Below are 21,008 nucleotides of genomic sequence, written 5' to 3'. Positions count from 1 at the left end.
TAATTAAGAACTTGGCGATGAACAGATCACATCTGCATTGCAACGGGATCATCGAAATTACAGAGTTACAGTATAATTGACAAATGGCTTAGCGACTGAGTTCATAAACCTCTAACGATACACTGGCCCAACGATCATCATCATCATCATCATCATCATCATCATCATCATCATCATCATCATCATCAGCCTGTATTTTATGTCCACTGCAGGACGAAGGCCTCTCCCTGCGATCGCCAATTACCCCTGTCTTGCGCTAGCGTATTCCAACTTGCGCCTGCTAGTTTACTAACTTCATCATCCCATCTGGTTTTCTGCCGACCTCGACTGCGCTTCCCTTCTCTTGGTATCCATTCTGTAACCCTAATGGTCCACCGGCTATCCATCCTACGCATTACATGGCCTGCCCAGCTCCATTTCTTCCGCTTAATGTCAACTAGAATATCGGCTATCCCCGTTTGTTCTCTGATCCACACCGCTCTCTTCCTGTCTCTTAATGATAGTCCTAAGATTTTTCGTTCCATCGCTCTTTGTGCGGTCCTTAACTTGTTCTCGAGCTTCTTTGTTAACCTCCAAGTTTCTGCCCCATATGTTAGCACCGGTACAATGCAATGATTGTACACTTTTCTTTTCAACGACAGTTGTAAGCTCTCAGTCAGGATTTGGCAGTGCCTGCCGTATGCACTCCAACCCAATTTTATTCTAGAATAAAATTGGGCCCAACTATAGAGATAGTTAAAGTGACCATTTGAAGCTAGTTGATTATATGCAGAAACAGTCAGATAAAGTTAGTCAGCGGGCTGATGTCATAACTAAGCGCATCTAATATTTGCAGCTGTCGGAATTGGTTCGTCAGCTTTTATCATCATTCTCAGTCTACGATTACTCGTCTGTAATGTCGGCGGTAACGAGGGTATATGTCACGTACACTCAAGGTAGTTTAAATCGCAAGTCATGTGTGACATAGACCCTTCTCGCTCTTGAATTCATCTCGTTAAGCGTAAAGTGTGAAGGCGACACGTCCACGTAGCCAGGCCGTCACAAATGGCCCACAAGATGTCTTGTTCACTTTCTTGATAGACGATGACCGCGAATGCAGGGCCGCTCGATGTGCGTTTTTATCGAGCAGCTGTGACGGATGCCATGATGTCCCATAAAGATCGCTGCCTGACTTGAGAACCCCTGAGAGTCCGTAATCCACAGACTTAAAATGCCGCTAGAGAAAATGACATCTCTACGTGGTACTAGGATTTCAGGATGGGCACGTTCACATTTAAAGAATGTGCTATGGTGTCAGTCCCCTTTATTAGCGACGTGCGTGTCAACAAACAAACGTACGTTGGCAATGGAAAGAATACGCTGTAGTTATCACACAAAAGCTGGGTGCGAAAACCAAAACCGAGCCAAGTGGTTTTACACCCTCGTGAGACACCTTAAGGACAGAGAGCTAAAGCAGGAACGGATGAGTGGTTTGGCGAAGCGGGTGGGAAATCATCAAAAGCAGCAACGTCACTGGACATAAATGTATAAATGTAAACATAGTAAAAGAATGCGCTATGAAAACCAAAGTCTCATGACTAGTTCAAAAACAGGTCGGCGCTATACAAATATGCTATAAGAGACACCTCGATCGCAGCTGCTGGAGAAAACACTCCATCAAACTCGCAATGTCTGCAGGTCCTCCGGTGGTTCGTTCGCCGTCGCAAAGCACAACCAGCATGTAATCTATACAGCAGCGTCTTTGGCTATGCCTCAGAGCACGTGCAAAACACTCCACGATCGGTGTCAATATATACGCACTTAAGCGAAGACAGGGCCAAGTACTCTGTATCAGCCCTTCTAGCAGATGTCCACTCAGCTTAAAAGTGCGAGAGAACCGCGCAGTTATTCTTAAGCCGGAAAGCCGATGTTTCCTCGTTCTTTTTACGGCTAAGGTTACGCACGCTTCGCTCTCTCGAGTCATTTGTCGCCTTCCGGCCGCCACGGACAACAGAGAAAACAATTCAGACAGAGAGACTGGTGGTATCTGATGTTGCATTCGGCACAGAGATACGGCTCCCTGTCACGATAATCGGGGCCGTACAGAAGAGGAAAAGAAAGAAAGGAAGCCACCGATAGCGGTTGCAGCCAGGCGTCGATGATAGAGCCCTTGGCCAGTCAGCAGCGGCAGCTCTAGGGAGGAGACTTCGAGTGCGGCTGGTCGAGCGGTTTTCAGCGGCGGGCTCCGTGCCTGAGCCGGGAGCGCACGCCTGCAAATTAGGAAGGGCCGCCCCGCTTACTATGGCGCCCGGAAAGCTTCTCGGAAGGCTGCTAATCGTCGCCATCGTGTCGCTGTTTGACGCCATCGACGACGTGGATGCAGACGATGGTGAGGCACTGTATGGCGTACGTGGTGCCGACGCGTTCGCGTGCATGTCAGGTGGTGTCGGGCTGACGTGCAGTGGTCGCTTTTGTTCCCGAGCTGGGTGCGGCGCTTATAAAAAATTTGTTTGACGACTAAGCATCTATACTGATTTGCTTTGTTATTCCCTTACTGATTTGCCTGCTGAAATTATAGAGACAATCTGTAGACAAAGGTAGTCACCAAGCCTATTTCCTTTGGCCTAATAGCGGTTCAAGGACTTGCCAACTGAGTGTCTGCACAAGGTCTACAGACAATTAACGACATAAAGCGTAAAGCTATGAGTCCACAGGCTGTTTAAAGACTTTCTGTGGACTGGTCAAATAAACTTTTGCCAGAGCAGGCTGGAGGATCGCCGCAATTAATAAGACATATGAAATAAATTACCATTTCCTAAGCGCAGTAACATGCACATTTTCGTCGATCTTGTACGTAAAGATTCCAGCTCAGATCAGCCTAAATATCAAGGCTCGCAGGCGTGCGCTGCAACCTATACGGGGACACGGATTTAAACCCAGCTCAGTAATGTCAAGTCGTCCTAATGTAAATAGCAATTCAAGAAATGCCTGCTATGCGAAGTGATACCACCTAATAATTGGGCACAGCACGTTTGAATACGCGCACATGTAATTAACATATACATATCCTCGTTACCGCATGCTGCGCTACGCCTCGTAGCGGGAGAGCAGATCCCACTCAAGTCAGACTTTTTATTGGTTTTCTTTTGTATATGTTCCAGGCACCGAATGATGCATGTGAACGATATTTAAAGTCATGTCAGAGGCACGTGCCACGTTATCGGAAATCGCAAGCCTGAATTTGCGTTTGCACTTTCGGTAGAGCGTCGCGGGGGCGGTCAACTATGTAGCCGGCAGATGCACTCATCGCCGAATAAATTTTCTCAAATGTACTATCAACCAAAAAAGTTTACGGACTACGGGATCTCAGAAAATACCAAATATCCGAGCAGCCTTTAAAAGTAGCCAGTAAAACCGTACATCACAATGTTGTTCGCATATACCAGTAGAGGCTGGAAATGGGAATACCAGGCTGCGTTTTGAGGCTGCAGAGATATTCAGCTTTTTGTCAGATCCCTTGGTCCGTAAACTTTTTTGGTCGATAGTACCTCGTGTAGCGCATTCATGTATGAAAATGCGCTAGCTGGGGTTTACGTTTAGGATGATCCGGTAAAACCTTGGGTTACCTGCAATAGCGTCTAAAACTGAGTTCGTTTGTACGGCTTACACGACCGAGACGATGTAGAAGCTAACGATACAAATCAGAGCGAAAAAGCTTCGGAATCTATTTATCTTCAGAACAAAGCGCCAACAGAAAAGGTACATTATGAAGTAGACAAACAACGGCACTATGCTCGCAACTATCAAACATTTGTTTGAAGACGAAACTGAACATATATAGTCCGGGACAGGTACAGAAGCGCATGTGCTAACAGTAGGCCGTCTTTAAAAACTTAACATGAAAGAATACGTAACTCGTCAAGTGCTTGCAAGGCAATTTGTTTATTTGGACGTCAGTGAGACAGACGTGCAGCCAACGTATTCATCAGCGTTTGCATAAGGACGTGAAAAGCTTCGATTACGTCACGCGTGGCTCTCCGCTTGTGCAGTTGTTCGAAGGAAGCGTACAATGTACTGTGCCGGCAATCGGTGAGGTCGTTTTGGATCTTCTGTACGAAATGATGGTAATTTCCGAAGTATTATTTAACTCAACGGATGCCAGCACTGCACTCAGTGTATCGTGTTTACTTGCATTGCACTTAAAAGTGTGTACTCGTTGTTTAAGTGCACACGGATAACATCCATTAATGACCATAGTATGGATCTGCAACTGGCATGCCACATCAGCAGGTGTAGTACGTATCAGAGTAGGGGCAGCACGCTGTGACTCTTTGACAATATGTGCATATGATACTGCAGCCATTCCGCCGGACAGTCAGATGTGCCTCCGACGTGCCCTCAGCATCGGCTGCGCGCGGAGGTATACAGGAAGTAAGGTGGGTCTCTCCTTCACAGAAGCCGTAGTCTGCCTGGAAGGCAGTCGGTGGCGAAGTCGGCGACACCGGACAATTTCAGTGGCTTCTCTGTGGGCCCAATTTCCCCTGATGAAGATGGCGAACTCATTCTTAATTAGAGGACAGTCTTCGGATGCGGCTACGCGAGAACCATGGCAGTTCGAGCGTACCTGCATATGAACTTGTACACGCAGACTTCAGGTGTCCAGTCTTTGTGCACTTGTGGCAACGAAGCAGTTTTCGAATGAGCAAACTGTGTGTCGGAAGTAGTCCACTTTGGCATATTCGGGGATGCAGTCACCCTCAAACACAACCTTGATACAGTTTGCACATGTTCCCAAGGCTTTCGGTGTGCTCGGTGTTAACACCTTGTTGTTGTTGTATCCTATCAGGTATGTGGCTCCTGCCCACTACAGGAATTTGTGTCGCCTCGTTTTCCCTTCATGATGGCGCATACCCACTGTGGGGGATTGGCCAAGATTCGGATGGTATTAGGAAATTGCAATTACTACTAAAATTAGTAAAATTTCCGGGGACGAAGTGAATAAAAAATGACGCATGAAGAACTTAAGTTTCTCTGTAAGAACTATAAATTCTGAGCAAACATCCTTATGGCAGTTTCCAAGTGGCGCGTCTTTCTTCTTCTGGCGCGGCCCTGGTCATTAAGCCGTCCTCATATCATTTTCATCTTTGATCCAGAATTATTTTTTCTCCTTCATTGGCCCAGGTTTCATACACCACAGATTATATTTGTGCAAACATCAATTGAGCCACTAAATGTACAAATTCGCGATGTACTTCCCAGTAATACGTATTCATATTCCTTGGAAGTTATGTTCGAATATATTTTCCAAGCCACGCGAAACTACTAACTTGCAGTATCTTAAATGGCATATATTACAAGACCATCAAAACACACTAGCAACAAATATTATCATTGCGACAGATGCATCGCAGTGCGAGGAAAAGTCTGGCATTGGAATATTTTGTCCTACACTCGACTGGTCTTTTTCACTAAGGTTGCCCGATTTTGTGTCTATTTTTCTGACTGAGTTTCTAGCAGTAATTCTAGCTTTACGTAAATTAGACCAAACGACTATAACAGCTGATATTCTTACTGACTCGCTATATGTGTGCTATTCCCTTACCGCATCTGATTCGTCCATGCTAAAGCTATTTCACTTGCTAGTCCCTTGCCCATCTGCAATATGTTCATTTGATTTGGGTACCCGGTTATAAAGTTTTTTTTATTTATTTAGACTGCCGATTCACTGGCAAAGACGTCACTTTTCGGCCCAGTCCTTCCTGTTCTAAAAGTGACAGCACACATCACGACGGCTAGATTTCGCATGCGATCAATTATGAAAGCCGTATCAGACCCAGTACTGACTGCTTCTCCAGATTATAAGCACCTGGCATTTCCCTGGCGTATTGAATCCTGTAACACAAAGATGCTTGAGGTCTCCCTCACAAAAATACTTAGCCGCATTCCCTCTCTTAACTTCTTTCTACTTACACAGGTAGGGCTTGGTGCCCTCTCCTCCGCTCGTTTTGCCAATGAGGAACAAACAATTCATCACTTCCTTCTATCTTCGTCGCTTTACTGCGGCAAGAAAATACTAGTGGAAATGCCTCTTCGAAGACTCGGCCCGGACTTAACAAAACTAGTTTTTCTTTCGTTTGAGGCCTCCGCTTTGGGATTCAGCCACAGAGACCGTTTGTTCCGCTGTTTAAAATTTTCTTACAGAATCCAACCGAATGCCCTGCTAAATTCTATTTTTTTTTCCTTTTTGTGTGCTTTTAAATTAATGATTATTCATTTGATCTGACATTACTGATTTTATTTTAACAAATAAATGTAACGTTCTACAGCGCCAAGCCCCTAGATACTCGGAAATGTATCCTTCATTATAAATTGGAATAATCCATCAATTTCTTGGCCAATGCCCCCGCCCCTAGTGGGTAGGAGCCACATACTTGATAGGAAACAACAATAACAACAACTACTACTACTACGTGAGCTGGTGCGAAGAAAGGTGAGATGGAAGACGAATGGACAGCGGGTGGATCCCCAATTGAGCCATGCGTATAGGCACCAAACCAAACCAAACCGTAGTTAGGTCTCTCGCAACCGCTGAAATAAAGTCGCGAAGTTTTTAACTGCGCTCAGTAGCCCAAAGTTACTGGTGATCCGGACTCGAACAAGACCTGCGAAACATCAACTGAGGACCACAGACGCCAGAAAATCCGTTCGTCCCATCTCTGAAACCGATTTTGGACCTTCCGCAAGTGTGATAGGAGCTACAGCTAACATCACCCTACCGCAGTTGTGGATCGCCGATCCAGCATTATGGTTCATTCAAGCTGAGGACAGGTTCCGCATGAGTCGCATCACCTCGGAAGTTCGCAAGTACGAGCTGCTCCTTGAAGCGCTGCCATGACAGGCAATGGCCAACGTATACATGACATCCTCGTACTACCACTGCTCGAAAATCCGTACACGACAATCAAAGGGGCTTTTGTTCGCCGCCTCGTCCCGCATGCACATCGCCGTATCCAGCAGCTCCCGAGTACCGAAAAGCTCAGTGACAGACGTCCAACCCAGTTTCTGCGTCACCTTCAGAACCTGGTCGGCGACACGGCAGATTCCCTCGACACGGCCATACTACGTGAGTTGTTCCGGCAGCGTCTTCCGGCCAAGGTACGATTCACTCTCGTTCGCTGTCGGAACTTGCCGAACTGGCCGACGACATGATGGACGTTGCGCCGGCAGCCATCAACGTCCACCTCATCAGCCCCTCACGCCGTCTTTCGCACTTAGGTCGTTTCTGCAAGCTTCACGCAGTTTTTCACCGCAGAACCTGTGCTACTGCCGTTTTGGTGCTACTACGTTTTGGTGCTACTACGTTTTAGAGCTGCTGCTCGTCGATGCATGTGCTTCTCCCTGTTCGTGGCACGCGGGAAACACTGCGGCCGGTCGTCAGTAACAGCGGCGGGCGACCACGGCGATTCCGTAAGCCGCCTTTTCTACATCGCCGACCGTATTCCCGGTTTGCGCTTGCTTTTTGACAGCGGTGCAGAAGTCAGCATTATCCCTGCTTCTCATACGGATCGGCGTCTCCGTGCAAAGTCAGCCTCCCTTCAGGCTATTAACTCTTCGGTCACTGCAACCTACAGTCACAAGTCTCTCCCCATTGACCTGGTTAGGCCTGAAAAGACAGTATCAATGGCTTTTCTGGATATCAAATGTCCGCCATGTTTTCTTAGGCGCCGATTTCTTGAGAAATTTCCACCTGCTCGTGGACAAGAAGCACTGCCACCCGGTTGATAGCATCACCGGTCTAACTGTCAATGGTTTTCCGTCAGCCATAGTACTATGGCTCTAAGCCAAACTTTCGTCAAACCGCCTGCCTCTGCGTATACGACTTATCTCAGCGAGTTTCCTGAAATCACTGCTCAGGCACTACAAGAAACTACGATTGGCGGCCCTGTGGTGACTACCTTGCGCTGAATGCGGTCACTGTCCCTGACCTCTATCCCTCGCTCGTCGCTAGTAAGGATGCCGAGACGCACAAAGCATATCTCCGTCAACTGTTTGCTCGTCTGCGTGGTTATGGTTGGCAAATGCCAGTTTCGGATTCCGGAGATCGATTTTCTAGGACATCATGTCACGAAGTAAGGCATCACTCCGCTGCCCGACAAGGTACACGCCGTTATCGACTATCCACCTCCAACGTCCATACAGAGACGGCGTCGTTTTATCGGCTTCATCAATTTTTATCGTCGCTTCATCCCTACATGCTCTACACCACTGCAGCCTCTTCAAGCGCTCCTTTCCACTTCGAAAAGCGAGTCCGCCACTCTGTCTTGGGACTGCGTCGTCGGTCAGGCCTTTTCCGCCGTTAACACCAAACTCGCCTAAGCCACACTCCTACACCACCCTTCACAGACTGCTCCCACTACAGCATTATGGTGGACGCGTCTTCAGTAGCCGTGGAAGTCACTCTTCATCAGTGGCTTAATGGTGCATGGGTTCTCCTTCGCCTTTTCCCGGAAGCTGCGCGACACTGAGCGCCGATATAGCCCTATCGAACGGGAGCTGCTCGCCGCCTACCTTGCAGTGAAGCACTTCAGGTACTTTCTCGAAGGTCTAGAATTTGTCATCCTTACCGACCACAAGCTACTCGCTTCCGCCGCACGTTCCTTCACCGCCAACCACTCTCCTCGAGAGCTCCGTCATCTTGCTTTCCTCGCCGAATTCACGGCTCACATACGCTATGCCAAAAGCAGCCTCAACAGTGCAGCTGACGCTCTGATCCGCATTGGAATCAACGCCACGACAGGTCTCGCTGACCGCTCCTTGTCCTCGCTCGCGGCGACACAAGTTTCCGAGCCTGAGCTTCCACGCCTCCGGTCTTCGCCTGGAGCAGGTCCCCTTCCCCGACCATAGCGTCACGGTCTGTGCGATGTTTCAGCTAGCCGTACTCGCACCTATGTCCCCTCTCTTAGTAACGTCTGCTGTCGGGCTAGTTGGTACATGACTAGAAATGTTTTAGGCGCAGAAAATAAGAAAAATAAGAAAAAAATGTGCGCCAGTCCGTGTCATTTATTCAGTCGTCCATCTTACTTTTAGCTCCTAAAAATCATTTCTAGTCCACTCTCTTCTTCGTCGTGCTGTTTTTGATTCTATGCACTCGCGCTGCCATCCAGGCATACGTGCCACGCAAGACCTTATCGCCGAGCGCTATGTCTGGCCTCGTGTACGCGCCGACGTGCGTGCATGACTGCGTTCGTGCTTGCACAGCCTGCCAGCGTTTCAAGGTGCAATGACACACCAAGCCTCCATGCAGGACAATTTGCGCTCCCCCATGCACGCTTCGACACAATTCATCTGGACATCCTCGGCCCTTTGCCACCATACGTACTTGTTTACGTGTGTTGATCAGTACACCCGGTGGCCTGTAGCGGCTCCCATATCTGACATCACGGCGGACACAGTTGCCCATACTTTCCTCTCTACTTGGATTAGCATTTTTTATGTGCCGTCGACGGTGACTACTGACCGCGGCAGACAGTTCGAGTCCACCCTTTTCACATCCCTGACATCTCTTATGGGCTGTGTGCGCACTCACACAACTGCTTATCACCCGGCATCCAACGGCATCATCGAGAGGCTGCACCGGCAGTTCGCTTGCTGCTCAGCCTCGCGCTGACGATTGGGTTTCACACCTGCCAATCGTGCCGCTTGTTCCTGCTTGACCTTCAAACTGCCCTCCGAACAGAGCTCTCCTGCTCAGTAGCCAAGATGTTTACGGCTGCACCCTGCGCTTGCCGGCTGATCTCGTCACCGCGTCTCCCACGCCCTCATGCAGCTTATTTCGTCCAGCGCCGACTTTCATGCAAACGTTGCATCCTTCATCAACTACTGCTCACACGAGTCCAGGTGACGTTCTCTTGCCTTCAAGCCTGCAAATCTCCTCTCATGTTTTCGTCCGTATTGACGCGCCTCGTCTTCTTCAACCTCGCTATGACGGCCACTTCCCAGTCGTCAAGCGTTCAGAAGAACCGCTTAACTATACTGCGCAATGGGCGTGCAGGACACAGTCGCTCTAGAGAGGATCAAACCCGCCCCCATCATCAGCGTGCCCACCTGTGGCGCCTCTTCTTATTCTGGCACGGCCCTGGTCGACCACGTGAGCTGATGCGACGATAGGCGAGAGGAAAGGAGAAGAGGAACGAACGGCGGGCGGATCCGTAGTTAGGTCTCGCAACCGCTGAAATAAAGTCGCGAAGTCTTTAACTGTGCTTAGTCGCCCACACAGGATTTATGGTCTGTGTTCGGTATACCTATAGTTAGGAAACATCAGGTAAACAAAGCTTCGCTTCAAAACTAATGGTTTCGTTGTCTTCGGCAGTCAACTCACTTCAAGTTTCAAGGTCAGGTGTGTTGCACTGACTGCGTATTTTGCAGCAGAATTGATTTATTAAACTGGTTAACTGCAGAGCGAAAGTGTTTCCAGGTGCACGCTGCTGTATTGGCGAAGTATTGCATCTTGCCATTTTACTATTTGCTGGCTAAGCTCAGTGGTGTGGGGACATAGAAGCCCGTGAATTGAAGTGGAACACATTCTCGGTCGGATGCGAACCTAGGTGCATCTCAGAGTGTAAGCCGGTGATGCTTACGGCCAAACAAAAGGGCAGTTTATCTAACTTCTGCAGGTAACGTCGAAAACATTGACTGAGTAGAAAAGAAAGAGAAGGAGCGACGTGTTGCGAAAGAGACCGCGGTGCTCCGAAATACGAAGTACCGGCTTGAAGTGTTGGCCAAATGCTTTCCCTAAAGTGAGTCACCTGTTATGTTATACGTTTGACAGTCGCCATTCACGAGAATTATTACGAATTAATTTATATCTCGGCTTCCGGCACCTAGATTTAGACGTACAGGAGGATACGACAGAAATAGAAATTTGTAGAACCGCTCTCGAAAGCGAAAATGATCGAAAATGAAAAGCGAATATTTCAGGAACGTGATTCTAAAGGAAAGACACTGAGAGGAAAAACTCAAGATGCAATGGTGTGTAGTACATACATAAGGGAGGATTTCGAGGCCCTGCCCGAGCGAATTTTTTTGGACTAGGCGCTACAAGTGACAGATATAGAAGGCACGCACGCGGTATAGTTTAATTACAAACACGATAAAATAGCGCACAGAGTGCAACGGTCAACCCGCATGCTTTACCTCGCAGGCCCCGACAAGTGGCCAATGGAAGCTGCCGATAACCTCCATGTCAGCTATGACGCACGATGAGCCGAAAACCCAGCCGGTAGCCGGTATCGGTAGCGATAGCGCGCTTACGGCGCCAGCTTCGACAAGACCGCCGCGGGCAATCAACGTTAGCAGAGCGATAGCGCTGACCCTAGGAATTAGTGCATCGCATTTACTAGCGATGGAACCAAACTTCAGTGCAGAACTGCCCCGCGTTGAAATCTGGACTTGAGCCATTCACAGGCAGGCCGTCCACAACGATTCTTGTTTTCACGTTATTCTTCAAACGGAGGGCATCGGCACCTCACGCTGTGTCAATAAATACACGAACGCGCGGTCCTGTAGAGTCAAAGAACACAGCAAATAACGATATCACGTGGGCTGCGGCCTGCGCGCAGACCATTGTTTGAAGATTGCGGAACGTCGATAACACCGAGCTATTGCTTGGTGTAGGAAATTATACAGCGCGCACTTTTAGGCTAGTTGTCAGCTTTGTTCATTACGCAGCAGAGAACACGATACTCGTTCTGAAGCTATACATAATTAGCAAGTCTGTGTGTTAGTCGAGTTCTTCACCCGTCGCAACAGCACTCTGCTGCTGAGCACGAGGTAGTAGATATGATTATCGGATGGCTTCATTTCCATGTCCAATACAGTTGGTGCAGTGATTCGATCGTCCTGGGTGATATCATTAAGGGACTATGGTGATATCGAGCGCAATTGCGGGCAACGTGCTAGAGAGAAAATTGTATATTTCAAAGATGGCACGTGGCCTATTCTGGGAGTGGGTAAGTGTGGCTTACTAAATATGCGGAAGCTTCAGAAGCAACAGCTCCACGTGTAGCAAGTGAAGTGTTTCACACTAGTCAGTGGCTGCAGACAGTCCGCGCGGAGGACACCACGTTGCGTTGTTCGGTAAAAACCAAACAGTACTTGATCTGCGCTAATTCTCAGCATGAATTTCGAACACAGGCAAATATTTTTCTACTATTGACGCCATAATTGCTCAATAGTGTTCACTCGGTTGTTGTTGTTTTGGAATGTCATATGCGAGTGCATGGGGAGTCCGCGTGTGTCTGCATGCAACACAACAGACGCGATCCCTCCAATGTCGTGCAAAAATTGTTCAAGTTCCCCCGAATATTTTGCAATTCCCTCCAGTCATGGACATCTTGTTCAATCTATACATCTTCTCTCCATTGGCTTTTCGCTGCAGTCTGCATGTTATTGTTACAGAACCTATACATGTGTAATCAGGCCGCCTGTCAGCTTCTTGTATATCTGCTCCTGCAAAATGTACGAGCGACAACCACATGTAGCACGAGCCACGCCATGAGCATATCAGCTATAGCTGATGTCCTTTGAGCCCTATTTGTGTTTTGGTCTATTTTGAGCATTATTTGCCTTTTAGATTATACCTAAAGATTGGGTTGGCGCGCTTCTATCGTCAGCTGGTGCGAACGTACACGGACAGAACGTCGCCAAATTCCTAGATCATAACTACTGTCGGAGTATGAATTACTGTATGCGTATACTCCACTTCACTATTTATGGTATTTGACCGAAAGGTCTGGCGCACGGCACTGAGCGGACCACACGTGCAGGCTGAGGGACACGCTCCCCGTGTGCGCGACTCAGGGACACGTGTATTCGCACGATTTGCGCTTCTTGCTGCTGTTCGACAGTTGACACCAGCTGTAGCCGTCCCCCGACCACGACTGCCAGCATCTAGTGAGGAAAGCGTGAATTTTTTTTTTTTAACAGTACAGTAATAATGCACGATGTGATGCGACAAGAATGACAATTTACTTACTGCATAATGGCCCATTGTGCTCCGAAGTTCCTTCGTTCCAAAGAATATTTTACCGAAGTCATGATTGGTCTTCTTCTATAGAGGTCATCACTTTAAGGGTACGCGATTGTTCACATTTGATGTGCACGAACGTGTTCTTGCACGCAGGTATCCAGTGGCTCGGCGACGCTTGCAATGACGACGACGACTGCCACGATGCATTCAACCTGCTCTGCGTCAAGGGTCAGTGCGCCTGTAAGCAGGGATTCGTCTCGGCGCAGTTCAGCTGCCACCCAGGTACAGTGTGCCAGAATAACCCACGTAATAGCTACCCTCTCTCATCCGCGTAGAAACACGACAGCTAAGATATAAAACGCTTCACGGGTTATCGAGTGTAAATGAATGAGTTAATAAAGCGTCTTTTAATAGCTGATCTGGATGGGCGTTTTGGCTCGACAGGTAAAAGGGAATGTGACGGTAAGCTGAGCGTAGAGTTTGCTATATTTCACTACCCAACGCTATGGGACCAATTTGCCAATAAACTATACCATAGAACTTATGCCTCCAGAATTAAACATAAACTGCCAGCACTGTATCGTGGCGTGGCGGTGTATCTATTCGACAGGCGTGGTCACTAATCGCGAAACACCGCAACTACCGAAGACCGATACAAATTACTTTCAAGCAACTGCTATTCTTCTGAGTACAGTTTCGGTTTCAGGAGGGGCAGTCGCTCAATTTTGCGCTTGCCACCTCTTGCAGTTGCCTTAAATTTGTGACCTAAAGTTGCTACTGCTGCTGCCGCTGACTAGAATGTTCACTAACTGAAACCACGTGCTAAAGATGCACGTGTTTATTCTAAATAAGTAAACATATTCAAAATATTGGCACCTATAGCATTTCGCGTTGCTTGCATATCATAGCAAAGCAAGTACCAAAGGGCTTAAGGAAAGAGATGCATACAAAAAGCGAGGTGTGCAAAATATCTTAGGCATGGTGCGGCTGCATGAGTGTAGCGCCCGCTGATAAGTCAACGGGCAAGTGCCTTTCTGGTAGTGATGCGTGGTACAATACAATGAGCGGAAGTACATTTAAATGGTCCAAAAGTACTCTCCGCAGGGTTCGCGTCATGCAAGCAGATCGGCATGCAAGAGCAGAGAAGCCACAAGGCTTTCTTTTTTACTCCCCCCCTCCCCATGGCGGTTGGTGGTTAGCGGTTAACGGTCAGTGGCTGTAGGTCGGACTTTCACCGCGCCGTTGCGAAGAGTTGCGGGGTAAATATATCAAATTAAAAATTTAAAAAAAACTTCGATGTGAACGGAGTTCTCCCACACAAGCTTGTGAGTTCTCGATATAGCCTCTGCAATGAATATCTTGTCAAATTTCGTTTCACATCCGGGGCCCTCCCGCTCCGTTGTAGACATGCCTTCGTAACATTGTCAACATAATTGTGTCGAATAGCCAGGCATGCTGGCACGTGCTGTAGCGCGAGAACTTTGGGGCGTCTGAAGGCTTAGACCACGTGTTTAGATGCTGTGGTGGAGCATTCGCGTAGAACAGCCCTCCTCTACTCGCACTGCCCTCTCCCCCAGTTGCGGCTGCAGGTAAGGGCTTCGGCGCAGCAACAGATTAGCAACTGGTTAGCAGCTCTGTTCTCTACAGAATCACGCAATGAAACAAGAAACGCTACCTAAATGTCCTAACTGCAACAAATATGCGCCTCTAGAAATGTCCGGCCATTCGCTTGCACCGACAATCATCGTGGATGGTTTCTGCGCAATTTTTAATTCCACGTCTTCAAAATTACCCAAGCGAAACGGTCGCTGAATCAAACCCAACACGAAATCTACATCCTTTTTCCGTACAGTGTCTCAGAATACATTGTTATATCTACGAGTTCCCACGAAAACATTAAAGTAGAAATACATTCGCAAGAAAAATGCACAGAGCAACCTTGAGCCACTGGTTCTCACAGCAGTCTGCCCGTTCTCTTGCAGCTTCGCCCCTTGGCGGGAAGTGTACGTACCATGCCCAATGCCAGTACAGCGACCCGCACAGCGCGTGCGACCTGACGGGACACTGCGTGTGCGTGGATGGGTTCACGCCGCGCCGGGACACTGTGACCACCAAGAAGTGCGCCGCCGACGCGGACGACGACCGTCAGTATCTGGACGCCGCTGCGGTGTTGAAACCGCACGCGATCACAGGCATGGCAGTGCACTTTAATTCCTTCACCGATGCGGCCACGACGTCCGTCTCTTTGTCTCGCCGCCAGACGAAAATAAGCCTAGAGTGCCAGAATATTCTCAGCTTAAAAATTCTAGTTCGATCAAGAGAATTCGCTGGGCCTCTTCCTACGCTGATCTCTATCAAATAGACTTGTCTGGGACGAACTTGAGCAATTAATGGTGGCGCGGAACAAGAAAAGACAAAATAATTAAAGAAAATGCATTCTGCAACATACTGCAACAGTGGTATTCCATATGTGCAGTGGCATCTTGGAGACTGAAAGTATGACCGAGGTCCCGAATTCATAGACAAAAGCCGCACTCTAAAAAATTCAGAGCCCTCCCACTACTGTGAAGATGGAAGCCAGCGAAGCTCTGACTGTGGTGGGTCTGCTGTAATGAATATTGGTATAGTGAATTTATATATTATCACTATTGATTATATTGAGCGTCTTCGGCATGTTCGTCAAAGAGCAAGGACGCCGGCGTCTTGTTTTCGTCCGGCGCGATGACCAAGTAGTGCGTTTGCTGCGCAAAGTCCACCCCATTGTCATAGACTAGCGTATAAGCCACAGCGTTCATAGCCACGGCACACTGCACGGCAGCATCAGGATCCTGTGAGATCTCTCCCGCTCCTGCTCTCGGCGGCTCATACCCACATATTCAACGCGGGCATGAGCCACACGTGATTTCTTTCTTTCTTTCCTTCCTTCTTTCTTGTCCCTGGCTGATACCCGCATATCCAATGCAGGTATATGCGCCACGCGTGATCTTTTTATTGTTAATCGTGACGTAACTGACGACGAGCATGTGATGTTATTGATGTCATGGCCTAGATCAGTCATGTTAGTCATCCGTTGTGACAACTGTACTAAGGCACAGCGGGCGGGAAACCGCCACGCACATTAAGCCGAAATGCTGATAGTTTTTTTTTTCTACACGCGGACACGATCCTGGGGGAACTAGCCTGTAACAGCTTCGCTGTAAAAATGCTAGAATTACAGCTATCCAAAGGGAGCATCCCCCACCCCTTCAACTTCTTTTGCTGTAATTTCGGATGAGATTTTGCGTAACATAATGCATCAGGAGTACACCAGATAATTTTAAATTTTATGAATTATTTTTGTTAATAAAGAGTGCACGCAACTCGTTATTATCTCCCGAGCCTAGTCACATGCTCACTGCTATTTCAGAAGCTGCAGTGGTGTCCGTCATGGACAACTGTCTTGAAAGTGAGAGTTTATTTCGATGCATAAGATCTGTCAGTTGCGTCCTATGGTTACATTACTGATGGATGGGATAACTTTATTGCAAGGTCCTGCGGGATACAGGGCGCAAGGCTCCATAGAGCGGGCTACTCCCAAGTTGGGACCGGGAGTTTTAGCCCCTTGGCCGCAGGTGGGCTCGCTGGACGGCCCAGAGCTGTTCCACCAGGTCTGGGCCGTCCAGCGAGCCCACCTGCGGCCAAGGGGCTAAAACTCCCAGTCCCAACTTGGGAGTAGCCCGCTCTATGGAGCCTTGCGCCCCGTATCCCGCAGGACCTTGCAATAAAGTTATCCCATCCATCAGTAATGTAACCATCGGACGCAACTGACAGATCTTGTAGCCTGGCGGAGTCTTGATTCTTGTTTGCGTAGGTCCGACCACACGGCCAGAGCAAGTGATGCACGGCTAGTGTTCTAAGGCAATTTTCGCAATATGATGTGCTCAGGCATGTAGTGATGTCTGTTCTGCGTGGGGTACGTGTTGGTTTGAAGCATTCTGAAGGTGATGGCTTGAGGCCTGGTGAGCTTATTGTGAGGTGTGCTGTATATTCTGCGGTCTAGATAAAAGTGCTTTGTGACCTCGTTGTATGTGGAGAGAGGGTCCCGATTCTCGCGGGGATCGTCACGACCAAAATAGCTGGCGTCGCGGAGGGTTAGGTCTCGCGCGCTCCTGTGAGCCATCTCATTGAGATGTTTCCCACAGAATACAAATACTATTTCATACTTTTATTGCGATAGCAATTATATGGACACTTCTACCGGATTTCTGCCGTCGGCGTCGCCGTCTCCGTGAGGTTCCGTATAGATTTCAAGGGCGATAAAATCGTCGCCGCGCGCCGTATGCGCGAGCGAAAGCGCGCGGGGGACGCGCGCTATCACGTAGAGCGAACGCTCGGCGGAAAGCAAACGTGAAGGTCGCGCGAAAGACCGTGGGGGCATGGGAGGGAGGGAGGGGGGAGGCGGGGCAGCGCTGTGCTCTGGCACCAAAGGCGTATCTTGTCACTCAATCTCCCAAGCGAAAGCAACAAAGCGGGAAGAGGGGGGGAGGGGGGGGGGCAGCTTCTCCTCTGCCAACAACTTCTCCTTTGCTCTTTGCCCGGGGATGCCGGTCGTCCGCACCGTCTCTTATCTCCACACGGCTCTGACCTTTGTATGCGCTGTGCATTCGCCGCTCAGTTTCCGTTGAAGCGATAGACCGCGCGAACCTGCGCTTGCTGCCAGGGTTTTGACAGTCGTTGGCTGCGGTCATTCAGTGTGATCTATTCATGTTTGCTTGTGCGCGCTGACACCACGATTGTTAATTCAGTTAGTAAGCCAATGTGTCCAAGTTTATGCAGCCGATAAACTACTATCCCTACTCCGAATAGCTCTCTACTAATTTGCTATCGCAATCGATACTTCGCCTTTCGGGCGACACTGCGACATTTTTTTGTCTTGACTACTTCATGTCAAAGCCAATGTATATGAAATAAAAAGCTTATCTTGATGGTTTTATTAAAAAGTGAAGGAACAAGGCACATAAAAAATAAAGGCACAGGAACCAATGACATGCCAGAGTTCTCTTTCCATTTTTAGGATGCTTCAACCTAGTGCAGATGTACCAAGCTAAGCCAGCATTAAGTCTCAAATAGTGGTTGGTGCCTATCAGTGGTGATGTCTCTTCTGTTGCAAGTATTTAACAGGGCACTGGCAGAGACAGTCGTGTAGAACACTTCCTGTTCTATCTTTGGCAACCAGACACATCAATCCTGGAATCTGTCAGAAATTTAGAAGCATTGTTTATTCACCTTGTGATGCACTAAGTACTACTGACAAATAACCAATGATGAAGCCTTCTGTGTGTAAGATTGCCTTTTCGTTGTGTCAGAAGTACTTAGCGAATCACAAGATGAATGAACATCAACTAGCCCTATTTCTCGCTATATTTAACATCATTGTTAACATCATTATCATCATCTTTGTCGAATTAGAATCATTAAAAAGCAAACACAAGTTTCCCTACAAAATTCTGCATGTTTTTGATAACCTTAAAACACTAAGGAATGTAAAAAGGAATGCAGCAGTGAATTCTTGTAATGATATTGGTTCATACCATTCCTGTAGAGTTCTTTTATAAGGAATATCCAGAACTGCTTTGACCTTGTCCTCCTAGAGGTTTAACAATAGACACACAGTATAGCACACAAATAGAGGTTCCTGTTGCTTCTTTTCTTATCTGCACAGGATATCACAGTTCTTATGGCAGCGGCGTCACGACTTTTGGTATCATCGTGCTGGTGCTGGCGTTTGTGCTAGCGGTCGCCTGCCTCCTCAAGTTCGTTATCTGCAACTGGTAAGAACAGGCTGTCCATAGAATGGCCAAAATATGCCTGCTCAGCCAAAAGACAATCTTGGTCTGACAGACTAAAAGGAATAGCCAATGCTATCTACCAGTGCTTTACAAATATTACTTATTTCATACTTTCTGTAATACAGGACACAGTACAACACCTATATCTTCAACAGCTGTTAAGTACAAGCTGTAAAAGAAGTAGCTTATTTAAAGCACTGACAGGCCGATATTTGTGCATGCATAAACTGCTTCTGCTTCTCTAAATTACGCTCCATGAAGACTTGTAATAGAAAACTTGATAAATAATGTGTAAATTAAAAGCAATCAGAACAGATGCAAGTCTGTGTCCTTCCCAAGCTTTTCTCAAAGTCTATCTTACAACACTAACGTAATTTTGCTGCAGGAACCAGCAACAATCACCACCTTTGAGGAAACATTCCAGGAAATACAACTACCTCACCGTGGGTTACCTCAAAGGTATGCAGAACACTTGTCCACAGTAGTGTGTAAGACTGCTCAGGACTGCTAAGCATCAATATTACATTTATCTTTTACAGACAATGAAACACAAGCTCTTCTTCCACCGGTAAGTCATCAGAATAGACTGTTAGTACGCCTACAAGTTTTATGAGAAAAGCGAACAAACACCGATAACCATTCAGTACACCAGGAGCTTATCGCAAAATATAACTATAAAAGCCAGACATTAGCAGCAAAGTAGATTAGCAGCAAGATACAAGGACCTGCTCTAAAATGAGGTATACGCACTAAATTATGTCATCCCCATCATTTTATGTCCACTGCAGGACAAAGGCCTCTCCCAGCGATCTCCAATTACCCCTGTCGTGCACTAGCCAATTCCAAGTGTGCTAGCAAATTTCCTGATTTCATCACTTAAATCTTCTAAATGATATGCACACACAATTTTGGCAGTTTTTTTATTGGTACCAACTTGAGACACGACATCTCATTGCGCAAATGCGAAGACAGACCATGCTTCATTTGCATATAGTTTGTGCTGCTATAGATAAGTAATGTGCTGGAAACATTGATAAATCAGTTCCAGCCTGTACTGCTTCTGCACAGCAGGCTTCATCTGTTGATACAGTCATATATTCTCGTTTTTGCAAAACTGCTGATGAATCAGTACTACGATAGCAGTAAAACAAAGCCTTCGTTCAGTGCATGTGAACCAACATTTCAACAAGATTCCGTTTGAATTTTGCAACTTGAACTCTGTCAAAGGAAAACAAAAATCTGCCAGAGCAGAACATAGCATTTCTCACTGAATAGCAGCAGACGATATCGCGTGCAGCCAGCACTATGCAGCATACTGTAGAAATTTCAGTTGAATCCATGCCTCTGGTGTGAAGTGGGCTGATATGAAAGCGCCACTGGAAAACACAGGTGAGCACTGAACCAGCCTGTTGAGGACAAAGTGTAGGCTGCAGAGCAAGAAACTCACTCAAGAGTGGGCAGTTGAATTCAGCTTTAGTTAATGTCAGGTCCATGAGAACAGCATCTATGTCATCATCATCATCAGCAGCAGCAGCCTATTTTTATGTCCACTGCAGGACGAAGGCCTCTCCCTGCAATCTCCAATTACCCCTGTCTTGTGCTAGCATCTATGTACTTGACCCAAATACTACACCTGTGCACTTGCATGACTCTGTGGCTCTTCAGCAATGTGCAACATTTTGCAGGGGAGGCGTCCACCCAGCTACTCAGAAGCCACCAGGGTGCCGCAGATCACCATTTCCGATTACTCATCCCTTTCTCACCCCACCACGACCGTCTACACAAGCACGTGAGCTGATAAAGCATGTGCAAATCGGAGAGCAGTGCCAACCAATGGATCCCTGCTGTATGTATGCATTGTAAATATAAAGATTTGATACTCAATTTTATATTCTATTCCTTTTTGAGAGCAGCTTCATTCACGAATATATTGTCAACCATTGAAGAGCCAGAAATGTCAACCAAATAGTATGACAAAGCATAAGCACACCAAGGTGTGGAGGAAACATTGTAATTCACATCAAATGTTTAGGCATGAAGCAAGGAGGAGGAGGAATAAACTTTATTTTTATTTACAGAAATGAGCAGACGGTAAAATCGTCCGAGCTGGGTGGCATCCCTAGCCCAGGATGCCGTGGGCCTGAGCCAATAACTTGGCCCTGCTCACCAGGCGA

General features: G+C 47.5%; 1 protein-coding gene across 2 annotated transcripts; it reads left to right on the top strand.

Annotated features, from left to right (window-relative positions):
* The first annotated feature begins 1,959 nt into the window (after positions 1-1,959).
* LOC119443077 (uncharacterized) lies at positions 1,960-20,718 on the top strand. 2 transcript variants are annotated; one of them, XM_037708227.2, is made up of 7 exons: positions 1,960-2,368; positions 13,160-13,288; positions 14,989-15,150; positions 18,708-18,816; positions 19,220-19,293; positions 19,374-19,402; positions 20,520-20,718. In XM_037708227.2, exons 1-7 carry the CDS (start codon positions 2,281-2,283, stop codon positions 20,625-20,627), a joined length of 699 nt encoding a protein of 232 aa, XP_037564155.1. In that variant the 5' UTR covers positions 1,960-2,280; the 3' UTR covers positions 20,628-20,718. The 2 variants fall into 2 exon arrangements, with proteins under 2 accessions (XP_037564155.1, XP_037564154.1); XM_037708226.2 differs by having other exon boundaries at positions 1,961-2,368; positions 14,989-15,198.
* The last annotated feature ends 290 nt before the right edge of the window (positions 20,719-21,008 follow it).

Source organism: Dermacentor silvarum, chromosome 2, assembly GCF_013339745.2.
Source record: "Dermacentor silvarum isolate Dsil-2018 chromosome 2, BIME_Dsil_1.4, whole genome shotgun sequence".
In the NCBI taxonomy this organism is placed as follows: Eukaryota; Metazoa; Arthropoda; class Arachnida; order Ixodida; family Ixodidae; genus Dermacentor; species Dermacentor silvarum.
Note: the sequence above shows the minus strand (reverse complement) of the source record. Positions and strands in the feature narration are given on the sequence as shown.

Coding starts and splice junctions, on each gene's coding strand:
- LOC119443077 (XM_037708226.2), top strand. CDS start 2,281: ATGGCGCCCGGAAAGCTTCTCGGAAGGCTGCTAATCGTCGCCATCGTG. Junction 15,199..18,707: donor GAAACCGCACGCGATCACAG/GCATGGCAGTGC, acceptor TTATCTGCACAG/GATATCACAGTTCTTATGGC. Junction 18,817..19,219: donor AAGTTCGTTATCTGCAACTG/GTAAGAACAGGC, acceptor ATTTTGCTGCAG/GAACCAGCAACAATCACCAC.